General features: G+C 31.6%; 2 protein-coding genes across 2 annotated transcripts; both read right to left on the reverse strand.

Moving 5' to 3' along the window:
• Window positions 1-2,205: 2,205 nt before the first annotated feature.
• LOC129906704 (uncharacterized) lies at window positions 2,206-3,950 on the reverse strand. Its single transcript, XM_055982590.1, has one exon. The coding sequence runs from the start codon at window positions 3,665-3,667 to the stop codon at window positions 2,561-2,563; it is 1,107 nt and encodes a 368-aa protein (XP_055838565.1). The 5' UTR covers window positions 3,668-3,950; the 3' UTR covers window positions 2,206-2,560.
• A 2,692-nt stretch (window positions 3,951-6,642) lies between these two features.
• On the reverse strand, window positions 6,643-18,111 carry LOC129921449 (major facilitator superfamily domain-containing protein 1). Its single transcript, XM_056003277.1, has 8 exons — window positions 17,944-18,111; window positions 14,541-15,025; window positions 10,112-10,639; window positions 9,891-10,056; window positions 9,512-9,823; window positions 7,596-7,714; window positions 7,432-7,525; window positions 6,643-7,371 (listed from the first exon to the last, which is right to left on the reverse strand). The coding sequence occupies exons 2-8, from the start codon at window positions 14,746-14,748 to the stop codon at window positions 7,290-7,292; spliced, it is 1,509 nt and encodes a 502-aa protein (XP_055859252.1). The 5' UTR covers window positions 14,749-15,025; window positions 17,944-18,111; the 3' UTR covers window positions 6,643-7,289.
• Window positions 18,112-19,526: the final 1,415 nt, after the last annotated feature.

Below are 19,526 nucleotides of genomic sequence, written 5' to 3' on the forward strand. Positions count from 1 at the left end.
TCCATTTGTTTTTGTTTTTTGGTCAAGTGTGACATCTCACATTTAAATCTATGAATGTGTGAGTGATTCTGCTTCTGATTCTGTTTTTAAAACCAGAAGAGAAATTCTCTTTTTTCAGAATCAGAACTGTCAGTTTTGCCCAATTGAACGCTTTGATAGCGTTTTCGTTTGGGAATTCTTAGAAGCGTCCGGGACTGTCCGATCCGGAATGCCAAACGATCAGATTTAGATACTTTTTTTTATTCTGAAGTTTGGGTTTCTTTGTATTTGTGAAACATCAAATGCGAACGTCTGATGAAAGTTTTGTTTTGTTTATTTTTTTTTTATTATCATTAAGTTATCTATTTTTGTTTTCTTTCTTCACATTATTTTAATATAGTTTAAAGTTTGTGCATAGTTAAAAATCTTGAAATTGAGAAATGAATAACAAAGAATGACATTTCATTACACTGACGTCTTAAGTCCCGGACAACCAAACGAAAACGCTATCAGATTGCTTTTTTTTGCTTCCAGATTGCCAATTAAAAACGCCATTAATATGGAAGGTAAAATGTTCAACTCGTTTTTTGATATCGTAACTGTTTTTTTTTTTTGAATATTTTGCTCACTATACTTTCAGAGTTAGAGCGAAAAAAGTTTGCACTTGTAGGACATAGTTTTTTATAAAACATTAAGCCATATAGTCTAGCTACTTTTTAAAATTGTTTCTAAAGTGTGCCTCCTCGTGCCTTTTTTTTTTAAAGCTTATAGTCCAGTAATTTTAGGTTTTATCTGCGGAAAAATTCCTACTGGCCTGAATTTTGGTATAGAGCTTAATGACGCCTTTGTTATGAAGATGTGAAAAATCGACATTGATATCGTGTCCGCGTTAAGAGTTATAGGAGTCAAAAGGTCACGAAAAGTTTTTCGCAAATATCTCGCGATCTATTGATCGGAGGTCATCAGACGTTATATAAAAATTGATCGTGGTGAAATTATCTACAACATATGTCTAGCACATTTGTCTGTAAGATGAACCGTTTCGCGAGTAGAGCGCAGAGAAGGTGACTAGATTGCACTCACATACGAAAAAATACATATTTTTGGTTTATTTTGCTCGATTTTTTAGGTTTTTATCGAAGAGCTTAAATTTTTTTAGTTTTATTAACTTATCTTATTACGTTAATACGAATTAACTAAAAAAAAATAAAAATGTACACATTGGGATAAAAAATATTATGCAAAAGGGGGAACCACGTTTTTTGGAAATGTTGTATGTTTCCCTTTTTTGTACAATAAGTGCCTTCATTATTAAGAACACACTTTTTAAACATGGTTCAATTTTAGTTTTGAGCTTGGTATAAACCTTAAATTACCATTAAGCTTTTTCAGCAGCTAATTTTGTACTGTTATAAGGTATTCTGCAACTTTTCTCTTGAGAAGCTCCAAACGACATTTTCTATGGAATTCATGTTTGGAAAATTGATAATTTAGGTGTGTTTTTGATTGTTTTTTTATTTTTATGAATTTTTGCGAAAAACCTCAGACATATAGAAGAAATTGATTTACGTACGTGTGCAAAAAAAATTGTATTTCTAATAAGATTTTTTACCAAAAAATCGGTAAAAATTATTTTTTTTTGCCGATCATTTTTTGAATGTTTTTTAGTTATATCTTTTACTTACTAGGAAGACAGATAGTAAGCAGGACTCTATTCGTGCAAAATTTTATGTAATTTCATTGTCACTTTTCTGAGATAACGGTAAAAAAGACATTTTTTTGTCACGTGATACCTATCTTTTTACATTTTAATATTGGGAATTTTTCATGGCTAAATAAATAATTAGAATGGGCCATATTCATAGTTCTTGCTTCTAAATAGACTGAGGTTTATTTTATTCATAGATAGTTTAGACCCATTTTTAAATCATTTTTCTATGGAAAAGAGCTGCTCTTCTAACCTGGGTAATAACTTAAGACTCCAGTCAAAGTTAGAATCGCTTTTAAAATATGACCATGACGTTATCCGTATCACGTAAAAATATCGTCCTTAAATCGACTTAACAGACAACAACTTTTTCCAGAACAAACTCAAAGGGCTTGCATCATCACAATCAAGTATAAGAGATAAAAATGAAAAGTTTTTTTTTTATTTATTTACCAAAACTGAATTTTTTTTTATTTTTTCTTTGGTCAGAATATTATAGAATATGTAAATGTATATGTATTTACAGTACAAATCAGTAATTGCACTGCCCATTTTGTTAGAAAAAAAAAAAATTACTTATAATTAAATGCATTCAAATATGTATGTTTAGGTTGTAGATATTATAATAAGGTGTAAAATGTAAATAAAATCACTTCAAATTAAATGTCATGGTTAGTTTAAATGTTAATTTTTTGTATATAATAATATATCTACGACAATATTTTTGTTTTATTAAAGTTCGCAATTGAGGTTTACCTCCTATTTATCCTTAATTTAAAATATATATAAAATTACAAAAGATTTTTTTATAAACTAATTTCTAATACTATGTTTTCTATTTGAGAAACGAAAGAAAGAAAACAATGGTTTATTTTACCAATTGTTTAAAAAATCAAATCCCTTTCGCAGACCATCATTCTCTAGTAAGCCTTTCAAGTCCTCACAGAGTGTCTTCTCGTCATCTTCGGATGGTGCCGAAGATGAGGAAGTTGTCATCCCGCCAGCAGAAAGACTGCAACAGTTCATCATTAGATTAACCCTCTCAAATTCATCATCATCGTCTGTGGTATCATTATAACCATATTTGGAATGATGAAATTTAGTTGCAATTGATTTGCCATTCTTTGAAATCAATTTACGAAGATTCAATTCCGTGTGATTTGGTGTCGTCGATTGATTACCAACTCCACCATCTTTTGTGTCATCATAGAAGCGTTGGTATTTCGCGTCAATATTGTCAAAGGATTTCAAGCCTTGGACAATGTTGGAGGTGTTTTCAGCGGCGGAGGCATTTTCGCTTTTGTTTCGATTCAACAGATTTGTTGTTAGTTCTGTTTGGAGTTTCTTCAATGCCTCAGCAGAGATTTGCAGAACTTCATTGTCCACGGGTGGCAATGATTTAGGTTCATCAGATTTACTTGGCAATGGCTTTTGGAGAACCTCTGAAATGCCAGAAGGTTTAATTTGGGAAGAACGCATCAGACAAGACCCTTCATCCAAAAACAACTTCAAATTGATCTGAGATTTGGTCTTGTAACTGAATGGCATCGAATGACCATCCCGAAATGTTCCCAGAGTGTCATCATGGACAAGTTTAAGTCCGACTTTCTGGTCGGAATATGTCGATAGATTTCGACCATCGAAATCGTAAAAACGTCGTGTATCTAAACTATGATTATGACAAGGCTGACTCGAAGGTCGTTTAGTTGGCTCTTCATTTTGACTTGGAGTAACCATCGATGAAAGGGACAAAGAAGATGCAGTTGTTGTAATGGAAAAGTTATCAAAATACCTTAGAGATATTTCGGGTTTCATTAAAGTCTCATTGATTATTTCATTGTGTTCGCTGGTATTTAACTTGGCCCAAATGTGTTCGTAAGCTGATTTCGTTTCATCAATGTCAAAGGATATTTTCATAGCAATGGGATTTAATTTGGTAAAGTAATCATTTACGTCGTCCATTGAAAATTCTGTCGGCATTATGGATCGATTTATCGGAAAGATACAAAATAAATCAACAAGAAAAAAAATTATGATAAGCGGCTAAATTGCACTTTGTCCTTGACTAGATTTGTTTAGAATATTGACATAATATTTAAACACACTGGGTTGTTTGGTAAAAGGAGTGGCTAAAAAGGCTTAAAACAAGATAACCTTTGTTTGAATTTGTGTAACTTCAATTAAAATGTATATTTTCAGAAAAATAAGCAAACAAATAAAACAAAACCCCGTCTGCAACTACTTGCAAGCAGAGAGAAATAAAAAATTCTGTCTGTTCTGTTTTGGTTTTGACAGCCACACCAAGGTTTTTCGAAATTCGAATTTCGATTTTGTTAGGTGCGTTCATTTTGCTGAAATCGCGTTGACATTTAAGATTTAACCAGTAAGACAGTGCTGCCAGTATCCTATTAAAATTTGTTATTTTGTATTGCTTGTTTGGATAGTTTTATTGTCGTTTTCCAAAGTTATGGGAGTGAATCACTCCTTTTTTTGTGCAATTTTGGAATTTGTTCACGACAAATTTGACAAGTGGAGTGATTTGACGTTTGCTTTGCATGTGTTTGTAATACGAAATAATTAATAAAATAATAACACAATCTTTTAAATTCACTTTTAGTGATTTTTTACAATACTTTATTGAATATTTTTTGTAAATAAATATAATTTCCTTCACAAAAAAAAGTAAAAACAACCACCCAACAATTTGGCAAGCAGTCCATGAAGTCAAATGTAGAAGTATTGGTAATCATTCCGTCACTCCTTCAAAATTTTGGAAGTGAAGAATTCACTCCAAAAATTCACTCCTTTTTCAATTTTGGAATTTGAAATCACTCCTTTTGGGAGTGATTATATAGCTAGGAGTGACACTCTTTGAATTTTGGAATACAACATAACATTACATTAAATGGGGTAGAGTTATCCCTATTTTCGGCCGTCTCCAGTTTTCGGCCACCTTTCGGAAAATCGTTATAACTAGTGATTTCGAAAGGGTTTATTCCAAATTTTCGCTCGTATGCTGTTCTAACATATAAGAGAACAGCATAAGAGCAACATTTTGGAATAAACCCTACAAAATCCCTAGTTACAAAGATTTTCCGAAAGGTGGCCGGAAACTGGAGACGGCCGAAAATAGGGATAACTCTACCCTGTATTTTAGGCACAGAACGAATTCAAATGGGGAATGATAGTATCCTGTTTTGACTAGAGCTTTGTGTGTATAGAGTCTATGGTACTCTCATGGCGACCAAAATAGCGCCCCCTAAAATAGTAAACTAACGAACGAATTAAAAAATTATTCAAATATCAAACAGAAATGTATTTCTTATATCTTTCCTCTCCCATTATTGAAATCGATCTAAGAGCCCTCGCAACCACGCTCAGCTAACTAAAGAACTGCTTCATGGTAGTAATATAGATTCTATATACAAAGGACTAAAGTTCAAATGTTAATTTCGTACAACGCCAGAACAGTTAGCCCTAAGAAGCATTTAGCATTTGAAAACGGAAACGAAAATTGATTCTGTAACGGTTGCTCTGATTTCCATTCGATTTTTTTTGGTTGGAGAATATTGTTTTCCGATAGCAAATTGCAACCCGGATTGAAAACGGCAAACATTTTACATTTTGTAAAACGATTATCGTTTAAACTACTTCGTTTTCGTTGAAATGCGACTACGTATTACGATAATCTTTTTACTTCAACTATACTCGTTAATCTTTACGACTGCCATTTGCATATCGTTTGACTTTCGTTTTCGTTTAGGTGTAATAATATTGTCGCTCCTGCCGTTAGAATGTATGTGAGCCTAAAAAAAATATTTGTTTCGGTTTAGTTTGGCCAAACGCCTTTCTCGTTTTAAATAATCGCTCTTTGTCGTGACTAACGTTTACTTCATAATCGTTTACTTGTCGCTCGTTTCGTTTTACGTAATAGACCCCTATAAATTCGCTAAATAAGTTCGAATACGGAATTCGGAATAGCTAAAATTTGAAAACGGGAGAAAATAGAATTCGTTCGGAAATCAGAACAGCCGTGTTAGGCTGATATATTTTTTTAATTTGATAATTTTTCCATGAGAGCGTTATAACTAAAACTGTAAATACGAATCTACACAACTTTTTGAAGTGCGCTTATAAACTGCGTAATTTTATTTTTCCGGTGAAATTTTTTTTTAATGAATTCTTACAAACCGTTGAGCCCAATAATTTAGCCTCGATGCGGATCGTGGTGAGGCGCTCACTGAGGCAGTCGGAACGTATCGATGATGAATCCGCATTCAAATAAGCGCTGTTGCCAGTAGCAGTCGCCGTATCAGATGTCGTGGTCTCTTATGGGTACTTTTCACGAATCGATTTTTGCCGTGCGGCGAAGCTTTTTGACTCGTGTGAACATAAGTCGCAGGCGATTAAAGTGACAATTCCCGTAGAAAAATCCTAGTCGACCGACATATCGTGCGGCTAAAATCGACTCGTGAAATGTCGGCATTAGCTTTTTTTTGATCGGCCCTTCACATCGCCTTTTTTTAGATGACAGTTATACCTGCTTTGCAACGGTTCAGGCCTTCACTAGTTGTTCGGGTGCACGTGGTCTGTTTGGAGATCAAAAATTTCACGTTCGAAATTCATGGTCTTTATTTCGTGTGCAGAGTGTGTCATCAGTAAATCCGTCCGTGTCCTACTGCTCCTGTACGGACAGTTATAAGGTGTTATTCACCAAACCTATTATTTATCATTCAGCAAGGTAACATTCGCCTACTCAAATTATGTATATGTAAAATAAACTAATACAACAATATGTTCTGCATCACAATAATATTTTTGTTTTTATTGATTGATTTTCAAAAAACTGTTGAGCCTTATTCCATAATAATTATGAAGTAAATATTTTCTATCTTTTTTTTTCGGAAAATGGTTAACATTATTATCTTAAAATTGTATTATTTTTTTCTTTGTTGTGTTTAATATCGAAAAAAAAACTAATAAAATAAAATATAACTTTTTAACTGTACATTTAGTTATAATCTATATATATCATTTTGTAAAAATTATAGAAAATATATTTAGTTTTATGTATACATTATAATAGTCATTTAAAAAAAAAAATTGTAGGGTCGAGTAAAATGATTTAAAAAAAATTAGAATGTGTAACAAAATAAAAATTATACTTAAATTTATAAAACATATATGCATTAAAAAAAGAAATACCAATGATTTAGATGCCGCCTACCTAGTATCAATAAAAGTCAATGAAATAAGCATTGCAAGCCACATTAATAATATACTATCCGAAATAGTTCAAACTTAACATCTAACTACATTTATATTTATAATAATAACTTTTTGATATGATTGGATTTTGTTTTTTTTTTTTTTTTTAACGGACGATAAATATTTTTTTTTGTTTAGTTTTGAGTTTTGTTCTATAATATACCAATGATTGAAAAATTTTGCTATTTTGTTTTATAATAATAATAATTTGATCTTTCTTGTAGATATCTTTTTAGTTTACGTGTATATGGTTAAAATGTTTGTTTGTTATTTTCATATCTTGGGGGATTAGGGACTAAAAAAAAATGTAAAATTATATTAATATCTTCTTAATTCAATTATCCAGGAGCGGTTCCTGGTCACTACTATAGATATCGTCTGCGTGTCGCGCACGATTTCCCTCATGACCAATTTTACTAAAAAAATAAATTCTATGAAGAGGCAAGCACTTGCGGTAGGTGAAAACTTAATTAAACCTATTGTATGTGATTCTTTCTTGTGGTGTCATGTTGAGGTTTCCTTTGATTTTTCTGTCATATCCCCAAATAGCGCATGTTGCTATTAGTGAAACTGTATAAAAAAAAGAAAGAAATATATTTGAGATCATGTTCACATGATTTTATATATAAAATAAACTTACTTGTTAGCCATCCTATGAAGAATAATTGCACCCAAATAAATTTGCCACCACTCATGTCGACAATTATGCCCGACACAATTAAGACAACAGCTAAGCCAAGATTTTGAACAGATTGGCAGCTAAGTTGATAAAGTAAAAGAGAATTTCAAATTAAAAGAAAATATAAAATAAATAGATAAAATAAAAGAAAGAGAGTTAGATTCATGCGTATTTTAGTAAAAAAAAAAAAACAAAAACTAATAAACACGGACGAAAACTAGTTTCAACATTAATGCGAAGTTAAAATAAATAACAACAACCTTGTTTGGAATCCCAACTCGGAAGAAATTTTTCAGCCTAAAAAATTATAGGTCTCAGAGACAGGGACTCGATATCAAAAACCACAGTTAAAATCCATTTGGACATCCCAAGAGATTGCATTGTCAAGAAATATAATTTCAAGAAAAACTTCCAAACAATTTTTAGTAGCAAGGCAGAGTATGTAAGTGAATCCACACACTACACCCTTAATGCAAACGTCATCAAATGGTACACAAAGGATCGAGAACTATTAACATGGGATTGATTGTGTGAAGGGGCTAAACAAGGTAAACAACATAACACTGTACTGGCTCTCCCTGGACATGTTTAAGTTGAGGGAAAGAAAGTATCAGGCTCCTTAACAAATGCAGGTGCCACAGCATTTGTTAATGATTGAGTCCAGACCCATATTTTGGTATTGGAGATAACATGATCAAAAAATTGATAAAAAACGAGGCCAAAATAACAAAAAATTGGAATAATATTCTTAATGAACTCAGAAAAATGAACTAAAAAAAAAAATATAAAAACTACATCCATATGAGCAGGAACGAAATGAGAATAATAACGGGGTGAAATACTCCAAGGAGGGAAAAGCGTCTTAATCTCTGAAAATCGAAATGATGGCTCACTATTTTAAACTTGTTTGAGTTGATCACATACTAAATCATTGTAGCAAAAGTTACCGTCTCCCAATCTACTTGGGAAGTGTGATACACGAAACTGTGATAGCAAGCATTCGATTAAACTGATGAGACACATTACATAGATTGTTCAGTGGATATGGAATGATTATCTACGGAAAACAATACGGCTGTCTGGCAACCAGTGTGGGCTATTCAGAGTTTAAGAATCAAAATGGAAGACCCTAGTGATTCTACAAAGCATTTGAATATTGAAAATACAGCACAACTGATTAAGCTGAAACAGTCGCGTACAGGGAATATGTCATGATAATCCAATTAAAAAAAATAGCATACACAATCATGAAGAATATAAAAAAATTAATAATAAAAAAAAAACTGCTGTCTATTCTACTACTAAAACACGCATAACAAATTCACATTTAAAAAAATAAATAAAAGTTAAAACAAACAACAAAACTGAACTGACCCACTTAAACACACAAAAAAATTTTATTCTTATACGCGTTTTTTACTTAAACGACTACAAAACGACACGCCCTAGAAACGATATTTATTGTAAAAAAAAAAACTAAAGCATGAGGTTATGTTGGTTTGATACCTTCCCTCCCACACTGTAGTGATCGTTTCACGAAAAAATTAATTATAGCTTCTAGAGAATCGCGTTTTTAAGTTATTTTAAAACAACAGTCATTGTAATCAAGATCTTGATCTTGTTCACATTCGACAGTTTTCAAAACATGGAAAGCACAGTTATTTAAAAAAAAAATTGCTGAACTTGAAGCAAAACAAAAAAACGTGACATTCATGCACTAAAAAGTTAATTTAGTTTAAATTTTTACTCATTTTGATTTTGTTTTGTTTTCTTTTTTCTAAAAAACTTTTTTGCTAAAAACTTTGGTTAGTTCGGATCAGTCCTCAACTCTTATTTTTAATAAAAATCAAACAATTATAAATCATTTTGTAACTTACAATCCATAAGCTGTTCCAAGTTGATATTCAGGAATGATGAGAGCAATAAGTGGCCACAAACTAGCGGCTAACATGGAATACGAAAAACCAAGCATCAACATGCAATAATATGGTGATATATTGGTGAATGCCATAAGGGAATGCGAAAATATGGCGAAAACAGTCGACAGGAATACCCAGGAGACGTTGCGACCAGTCAAATCAATTACAAAGCCAAAGATTGGACTTGCTACAGCTGCTACTAAATAAACCATCGAATTGACAGTGTTGGCTTGTTCTGGAGTAAAACCATACTTCTCCTTGAAGAATACTCTGCAAGAAACAAAAAAATAATTTTAATACAAAAATATACAAATTGAATAAAATTTCGAATACATACTTGCCCATTGCAATAAATGGAAATATGGCCACGTAATAAGCCACACAAATAATCGAAACCAACCAGAAGGATGTTTTAAATGTAAAAACGTCAGACAGTTTGACGACTTCTCCTGATGGATTATTATTTCGACCCAGAATCCTTTCAGCACGCTTATCCATGCAACCTAAACATATTCTTTTTTACAAAACCGTTAAGAAAAATTTAAATTGTATACTAACCTAATATCAGAGCACAGAAGAAGGATATTACACATGTAACACCTGCAAGTAACAAAACAACACCAACTGCTGTTGAACCATGATAAAATTCTGTCACATGTTTGTACAATGGTTCCATAACAAGGAAATTAACTGCACTGCCGATTCTAGCAAAAGACAACTGCAGTCCGAAAACCATATTCAATTCTTTTCCTTTAAACCAAAGAACTGCATAGTTGTTTTGTGCTACTGCAAGTGATTCGGCACCGATACCAAAGACAAATCGTCCCAGAACCATCAGCCAGTAGGTGTCCAATAGGCCACCAAATGAGAACACCAATTGACCAATGACAAGAATGAACAGGTAGATAATTGTTCCCATACGAATTCCAAAGACACGATCGATTAAAAATCCACCGATGAAACAGAGAACTACATTTGGCCACGAGTAGATTGAATATAAAAAGTTAAATTCGGTGGATGTGAGATTTAGTTCCTTTTTGAAAACATCTTGGAGTGCACCCGGACTGTCGTAACAAAAGTACGATCCTGAAAAATAAATTTATATGAGATTATTTTATTTTTTAATAAAGTCGATGATCAAAAATTATGCTGAAAAAATAATTTAATAATTGATTGGGATTTTTAAATTTATTTCTATCGAGCCGTTTTCGCCAAATTATCGTAAGCGCCATAGTTGCTTAATTATAAGTAGACCAGTTCTAGACATCTATTCAAATTAACTATATTACAGTAAAATACCTTCTTATTAGGCCGAAGCGAAAAACACCTTTTTTTTTTTGATTTGGGTCTCATTTTTTTATACTTTTGCTGCTTGCTTTGAGCTTGCTATCATTATGCCACTCAGCAACAAGCTTTTTCAGCAGATTGTTGTAAGGTATTCTACAACTTTTGTCATAAGAAACTCTAAAAGGCGTTTAATAGGGAATTCATGCCCAGAGAATTATCAGAAATGTCCAATATTTTTTTACTTGCTCAATAGGGCAAGTATTGGTTTCGTGTAAAAAAAAAAATTCGAGGTTTTAATCAAAACTAACATTACGATGATGGAGAAGTCCGAAAAAGTGGTTTTCGTCATGACGTCCGTCGGTCTGTGCGTCGGTGCGTCGTCACAAAAAGCTGTACATGAAGCTACAGCCTAAACGGGTTGAGGGATTTTCTTGAAATTTGGTACAGATGATTTTTTTGTAATTTCCAAGGTTGATTTTTTTTTGTTTTTTAATATCTCGCTTTAAACGTATACCTCCCATAAAAAAGTTTGATGTCGGCTCTTCCCGTACACCGTCAATGAGTTATTACAATTTTCTAGACTAAATTTGATATACATAATGCTTTAAGTGATTTTAATATATGTAGCTAATTGCGTTTTTTGTTTTTGTCAAAAAAACACGAGTAAAAAAATATGGCGTAAGAAAAACTAAAAAAAAATAATTTCGTATTTTTTCATTTCTTATGAAATTCCTTAAAAAAATCAAATTTTAACTAATTCAATATATTTTTTTTTTAAATCTTTGACATAAAAGCTACTTTTATCATAAGAGCAAGTACGTGCGGCCCCAGTCGTGCATTTTATTTTTATTGAAGAAGTGAAGTAAAGTGAGAACAACGTTCTCTTCGCTTTAAGGCAAAGACCTTGTCTCGCACAAATCCTCAAATATTTCCGCATTCTTAGTATCAAAACATTCCCAATATCCTTTTTGTTTTGGTCCTGCGTTATGGAGTTTTGAACAATATAAAAGAACCTAATCATTTCCCTGAGATAGCAGAATAGCTCACCATTGAAAGGGACGTTTGAATATTGGAATAACGTAGAACTTTAAATAGCTCTGTTATTTTATGTTACAAAAATAAAAACAAGATTAAACACAGAATATTGGCGACTTTTTTTAATAAAAAAAAATGTTTGATATCTTTATACTAAAAACATTTGAAGGTTTCAGATCAAACAACCCAATTTAAGTCTTCAAGTCTTAAATTTGATGAAATTTAACATAATACTTCATAATTTATAATGGATTAAAATAACTGACATTGACTGTTCGATGAACATTTTGTACGAACACAAAAAAATATAAACAATCACATATTCGAAATGAAATCTTTGATAATTTCTTTTAAATTGTATGGAAAATTTCCATGATAAGGTCATTTTTATGAGTACAAACATTATGTCGTATAGATTTTTTTCGGAAACGACCTTTAAACATTTAAAACGCATTGAATTCTTTTAATTCGATAACAGCAAGCCAACGAAAAATTAAAAAAATAAAATCGATGTAATTTGACTCAGAGTGGAGAAAGGAGATTCTTTTGTTATTATGTGATGAGTCATATCAACTAGGTCATTAAACGGTTGAGTGTTAATTTATTTATCCAAGTGTTAATTTTCATCATGACGCGCTTTGTTTCAAACACGACTAAGATGATTCATATTGTAAGCCTAGTAACTAAAATGCATTTTTCTGAATGCATTTCACTTATCATTACGTTATTGACAACGTCTTTGTAAATTAAATTTGTATTTTCTATGTGAAGATGATATAAATAGTTTTAAATCCTTTATACAAATTTAATTATCTCTTTTTAGTTTGTGGGGATTAGTTTTATTTTTAAGGGATTTGTAAATAAGAGCGTTTACCAAAAAAAAAATACTATGCATTTTCTATAAAATGTTTCAATAGGTGTTTCTTATTATTTTAAATAACACCCGCAAACAAAATTGAACATGTGTGTACATTTAACCTAACCCACTTAGATTGTGTTTCGGTGCTTAGTGTTCTGTTTCGAGTTTCTGTCGCTTATCGAGCCAGATATTTTGTTGATTACTTTTTGAAAGGACCAAAATTGTCCAGAGTAATGAAAGATTTAAGCGTAGTTTTTCCTTAAAAGAAATTCCTCAGATTTTTAAAGTGCCTTACACCCTTTTTTGTTCAATTTTTCTGTAATTTGGAGTTCCGATTAAAAAAATCTTACAGAAAGTATTGAAAAAGTTCAGAAAAATTCCTTAAGGTTAGCTTGGAGTTAGTATTTTCTTAATTTTAATCTTCTTCTTCTTTTTACTCGGCGCTGTTATGATCTCGATGTCGAGGGGATCTCTGGAATACTGAATTTTGGTTAAAGCAAAATCTGTAATTATTAATTATTGCAGATTTAACTAAATAAACACATAAATACTTTTCTACATTGTTAAAATTAAGGTATTGTAGGTTTATTTCGCAAAGAATAATCTCTGCAACATGTCGTCAAAGATTCCTGCCAACTTAATCAGAGATAAAATAGTTCTGCTACGAGTATGTAGGAGAAAAAGACAAATTTGTTCTTAAAAGTTGCCCACGAAATAGAATTCAAAGTGGAATTAGACCTGTGAGTAAAGATGGAATTATAGGTTAGAGGCGAGGCCTTCATTTAGTCATTCCCAATTTACGAGCACAGTTTTAACGTGAAGTAAACCAAGATGTCTTTTGAATAGAAATGATTTTTACTCGTGATCTATTTTTTTAAAACCTGTTACAATTTGCAATAAAAAAACACGTTGTATTTAAAGCAATAAAATTAACCCATAGCTTTATGGGTATTAATTAATAGAAAAATAAACAAGTCAAAAAAGATAAATTAAAAATTATGTAACATTTTAAGAAAGTGGTTGCGAATATTTAACCAAATTAAAATCCTGAAGTCAAAGAACGTTCGTTGACTGTAATAAAAAGCATTTAAATAAAATAACTACAGTATATTTGCCACAGTATATTTTCCTTTGCCTTGATAAGAATAAATTCTTTTATTTAAAAATTTACTCCATTATTTTTTGTTACAAGGTTTTTTTATTGCTGTTCCTTTAATAAAGGAAGACAAATTATAACCAGATTTCAATTACAATATCAATAAATAATCTTGAAATGAATTTTCAAGGATAGGGAAGTCTCAAAAAACGATTACTATACCTATACTTTATGTACTTGTACAATGTACATATTTATATTTTATTATGATAACTAACTTCAATGAATCATATTTTGCCCGCATCCACCAACATAATGCAATCATACGCTCTTCAGCCTTAAGAACATTCTTTATCATTGTTTTTTTTTTATTTGAGAAAAGTCAGACGACAAAAATAAAATACTAAAAAAAGGAACCAAACAAAAACCAATTATCTACAGAACAGAAAGATTGACGCCGCTGCAGACGTTCTAGCCACAGTGCATTATGGTCGTGTGCAGTCAGCAGCTTCCTGATAAAAACAGAAAAAATACAAAAAAAACTCAAAAGAACCAACAGAAATATATTCCCCGATAAGGTCTTTTTTGCTCTGATCTGCAAGAACAAATCATCAATTTGTAATTTTCTCCCCAATCACTTTATCAGTAAACCATACAATTCAATTTATATTAATTAATACTAAAAAATGGTTAATGAAAACGTAACTTACCAAATCCCAAGAGGCACATAAATATCAGTGCGATAAATCGATGTAATCCACTCGATGGATTACAGCACATGGATGCTCCACATCCAGTCGGTGCAGGATCCAATTCATTGTCTCTCTGTGGCACTGCTGTTGCAGGACTCACTGCCAAAGCTTCTTGTGATAGTTCATCGTTCTCCACGATGGGTACTCGATCGCTACTTCGCGGCATTTTATTTTTCTACTTAGTTCAGCCTTTGTCTTTAAGCTTAAAGATGGAAAATCAAACTTTGCCCGCTACAGCTGGGACAACGGCGAAGCGACTTCTTATCTATTTGAGAAATTTGTTTCAAGTCTGTCGTATGGGACTTGGACGAGGAGATTGGGTATAGGGGTCGGTTGGTTGGTTGGTTTGGTTTTGTGTGTGGATGAAAAATGTATATTATCAATTACGAAAAGGCGACCCGCATTTGAAAAAAAAAAAATAAGGAATAAGTTCCAGCGTCAATCTGAAATACAAAAACAACAAATAAATAAATAAAATCGAAGAGAACAATGACAAGCGAATTAGGATTGCGAACAATGAAAATGATAATCTAATTGTGTCGATGGCAGGGGCGAATGCAGGGCGAAGTTTTCGGGGTTAAAACCCCCCGAAATTCTTTTTCTAAAGAAAAAAAAAATAACATTGATTTGTTGCTGAAATTCCCAAATTTTAGGACTTATAAAGTAGATATTATGTTATAATTTCTTATGTGAATGTGGATTGATTGGTGGGTCATGGGTGAAAACAAATTGAAAACTATTGGATTCAAGCCATTTTTTACTTACTAAATACAAATGTATGCTTATTGTTTTACTAACAGTGATCAGCCAAAGTTTTTGGTTTAAGAAGAATATAAGTGATTTTTTCCAAAAAAAAGAATGTGATCTTAGCTATTGCATAGATGTATGAAAGATAGGGTAGAGTTGCCTAATTCCGGCCGTCTCCAGTAGCCGGCCACCTCTATCGTTATAACTAGTGATTTCGTAGGATTTATTCCAAATTTTTGCTCTTATTCTGTTCTTTTAAATGTCTCTCCTAAAATTAAAATATTCTTATTATTCTTGTTATTCAGTTTTCTTAGAAAAAAATAACTTTTTATGAAGTGATCCAATCGGGTATGGTTTTTTTTAATATTACTGCCGAAACCTACTATCGTAATTAGTGTTTTGTGGAAACAATTTCAGAGCTAATGCTTTGAAATGTCGTTTTTCTTTTTAAATATATATTGTTCTTCAAATAAAATATGTTTTAAATAGGAAAAAGATATGAATTTGAGTAATTTTAAGGGGGGCCGGAGATAGAACACAAAAAAAAGCTTTGAAATTCAAGAGTTTCCTGTATTCGGCCCCCTTTTATTGATAAAAGTTTAAAAAATGGGGAAAAATAAATACATTTTTAAATCATTTGATGTTATAACTTATTAACAATCAAAATTGTTTCTAAATTCTTAAAATAAAACACAAAAATTTAAATAAAAAACATTTAATTTATTTAAGCTTGACCTTATAAAGTCAATGGCCGGAAATGGGACACTAGATGACCGAAAATAGGAAACAAAGGCCGGATTTGGGAGAATTGGACTTTTTTATACAAAAACTTAAATAAAATATTTTTGGGAACTATTATTAACAATTTTTTTAACCATACCGAAATATTATTAAATAAAGTACATTTTATTTCAAGAATTATTCGAAAATGTTGATATTTGACGTTTCTTTTCTTTATTGAATGAGACAGAATCCTTAAGGGGCCGGCTACTAGCAACTCTACCCTAGTTCTTTGTATATAAAATCTATAGTACTATCATGAAAAAAAACAGCGCCACCAAAAAAGTAAGCTAGCGAACGAACTAAAAAATATGTCAAATTTCAAACAGAAATGTATATCTCATCTCCTTACTCCCATTATTAATTCGATCTAAGCGCCCTCGCGACCACTCAGGTAACGAACAAACTAAAAAATTGCACTTCATGATAGTACTATAGATTTTATATACAAAGCCCTAGTTATATTTCACAAATTTTTTGTGCGACAAGTCGTTCTCGAGATATTGAAATTTATACGTTTAAAAATATTAAAAAAAAAGTAAAATGTAAACAAAACTCCATTAATTTCTTAAATAGAAAAATTAAAAATTAAGACAAAAATGTCCCTTAAATTTAACCTTGGCCCGGGGCTCCAGCAGCTCAACGTGCGACTCTGCTGGCAACAGTTACTTTCCTTTTCAAGGTATGTTCCCCAAAAAAACATATTCAGCCCTATTGTAAGTTTCACGTGAACAAGATTCCACCCGGAAAAATAAAATTTCACTTTTCCTCTATTGTGAGATGCGGGCGACAAGTTGTTCGTGTCCGGAAAACTCCTCGTATTTCGAGTTCATAAATTTTGCTGATTTGCAATATTTCTGACGAAAAATAATTGTCCACGTGAAACTACAACTGGGCGGATTAATACAGTACAACCCGCTTAAGAGAAAACCCTTCTTATCTGAAATATTTTCTGATCCCCAAATATTTTTTTCAGTTAAACGGAATTCGTTTAAATGAAAACCCCGCTTAAAAGAAATAGGGACTGTGACATTTTGCGGTTTCTCTTAAGCGGGTTTTTACTGTAATACAAAAAAAAAAAAAAAATGGTGAGTCAATTTTTTGAAACCCCCGAAAAATTTTATCTGCCTGCGGCCCTGGTCGGTGGAATCGCATTTTACAAGTAAAATCGAATGTCCACTCCGACTCTAATATATCATCACGTTTCATGTCTTTTTGATGCATATACACCGTGATTTTGGACACACAAAAATAAAAAAAAGAAAACAAACTCTCTATCTTACTCAGCGAATATGAATAACAAAAAATTTACTACGCAAAATATTTGTATTTTTCAGAACAGATCAATGCTAAACACAGAGCTACTAGTGGTTTCTGTTTTTTTGTGAGAGATAAGCTAAATGAAAGCGTAATCTTCTCAAATTTGTAGACTACCTTTTTCTGAGTTTTTTGTTTATTTTTTTTTAGATATTTTGTTCAATTCAATATTATTTTTTTATTAAGTATTTCCTGTTGAAATGACAAAGTGACAGTGAATTAACTTGCATAATTGCAAGAAACAGCGACAAAAAAAATTGCAAACTTTTTTAATTAACTTTTGTTGACATCACAGAGGTACAAAAAAAAGTGGGAGACATGCTATCGATTATGAACAAAAAAAATACTAGTAAAAACACACATCACCACTTTACCACACAAAAAACAAAGAAAGGAAAAGCAATTTATTCTTTTTTTTGGAATTTAATTTTGCGCAACTGTTCAGCGAGCACCACGAATGGTTAAGGGAATTGCTATGAAAATGATAAAATTGTTAGCAAATATTTATGTTGTTTACCAGTAAATAGTACGTCAGTTGAATATAAAATGCGTTTATTATCAAATTTTTAGATATATAAATATATAATCGCAACGCCTCCAAATATTATAAAAATTCAACAAATAAAATTATTTTTTCTAAAGTTCCTTCCCTTGGCAAGAGAAGTTTGAAACTATATTTTTTTTCTTCAAGTTTTTTTTTTTGTTGAGAGGCTGGAAATGGAAAATAACCAAAAATGTTGCTAGTGATTTGTGGAATATTATGGGAATATTGACAGCTTGGGAAAAGTACACTTCTGGCAGACACTTTGAATAGGGTAATTTTGAAATGTGCTTTCCGAAAAATATGTTGTTTTTTTATTTCACCCATCCTGTAATAGCCTTTTCACACCAAGTCAAAAACGCGGTTTTTGCGAAAAACCCTAAAAACCTATATGAAAAACACAAGTTTTTCTATACATTTTTCATAAACCACAAGTTTTCGTAAAACACAAGTTTTTGATTAAACTTGTCAAAAACCTGAAAATGAAAACATTCAACTCCAAACGAAATAACCAAACAAAACTTTTCAGGAATTCAGCAACAATCCAGCAGACAAAAAAAAAAAGAACTGACAGCAGACAAAAAAAAAAACAGAACAGACAAGCAAAGATAACTAATTATTTTGCAAATGCGGTTTTTTTTTTTTTTTTTATAATATAAATCAAATTTCTTTTTTTATTTCTTTCATTAATTATAGAAAATGGCAGAGCAGAAAAAATAGACAAAAAAAATGTGGGGGACAAGATGAAGAGTTCCTATTGCAACTTTGGGCTGAAAAGGAGCCATAGCTCAAAGGCAGCCGAAAAAACGGCCATATTTACATCAAAATGTCTAAAGAATTAGAGGGGTGGCCAATATATTATTCTCCGGAAGAAATTAAAATGAAACTACACAATTTAACGACCAAATAAATAAAATTATATTATAAAAAAAATCTCTCCCATAAGAAATGCATTGGTTTTTTTTTTTGCTAGAGGAACTGTATACTAGGCTTAAACCGAAAACTCAGTATTTTTGTTGAAAGCCGAAACCACAAGCAAATAATATTAGTGTTATTCCCGATCGGGTGCAACAAAAAAGTGTAAAATTGCTGAGTTTTACTACAACAGACAAATTTTGCACCATACTAGGGGTATTCACGATCTGATGCAACTGGTGTAGTATCATTGCAAAAGTGTAAAATCTTACAACACTACAACAACAAAATATACGGATTAAAATTTTACAACAGTCTTGCATCTTAAATGTACCCTAACCCTATGGAAAATACAATAGAGTAAAATTGTTTTTAACACATGATCTGTTCGGGAAAAATTTTATTTCGCATACAAATTTTTTCTCGGGACAAATTTTGTCTTGAATATTTTTCCAAGCAGTACGCAGTTCAGGCACAAAATTTAAATATTTGGAGCCACTGTAAAGAAAGGTCTTCACTTAAGCCTAGTACGCAGATCGGGAAAAAACAAATTGTATCTCAACGATTAACCCTACAAAACATTTTTTTATCCCGAGCAAAATTTTGAAGTTGGAGAAATCAAGTAAATTCTATCAATTTACATT

This window comes from Episyrphus balteatus, chromosome 1 (genome assembly GCF_945859705.1).
Source record: "Episyrphus balteatus chromosome 1, idEpiBalt1.1, whole genome shotgun sequence".
In the NCBI taxonomy this organism is placed as follows: domain Eukaryota; kingdom Metazoa; phylum Arthropoda; class Insecta; order Diptera; family Syrphidae; genus Episyrphus; species Episyrphus balteatus.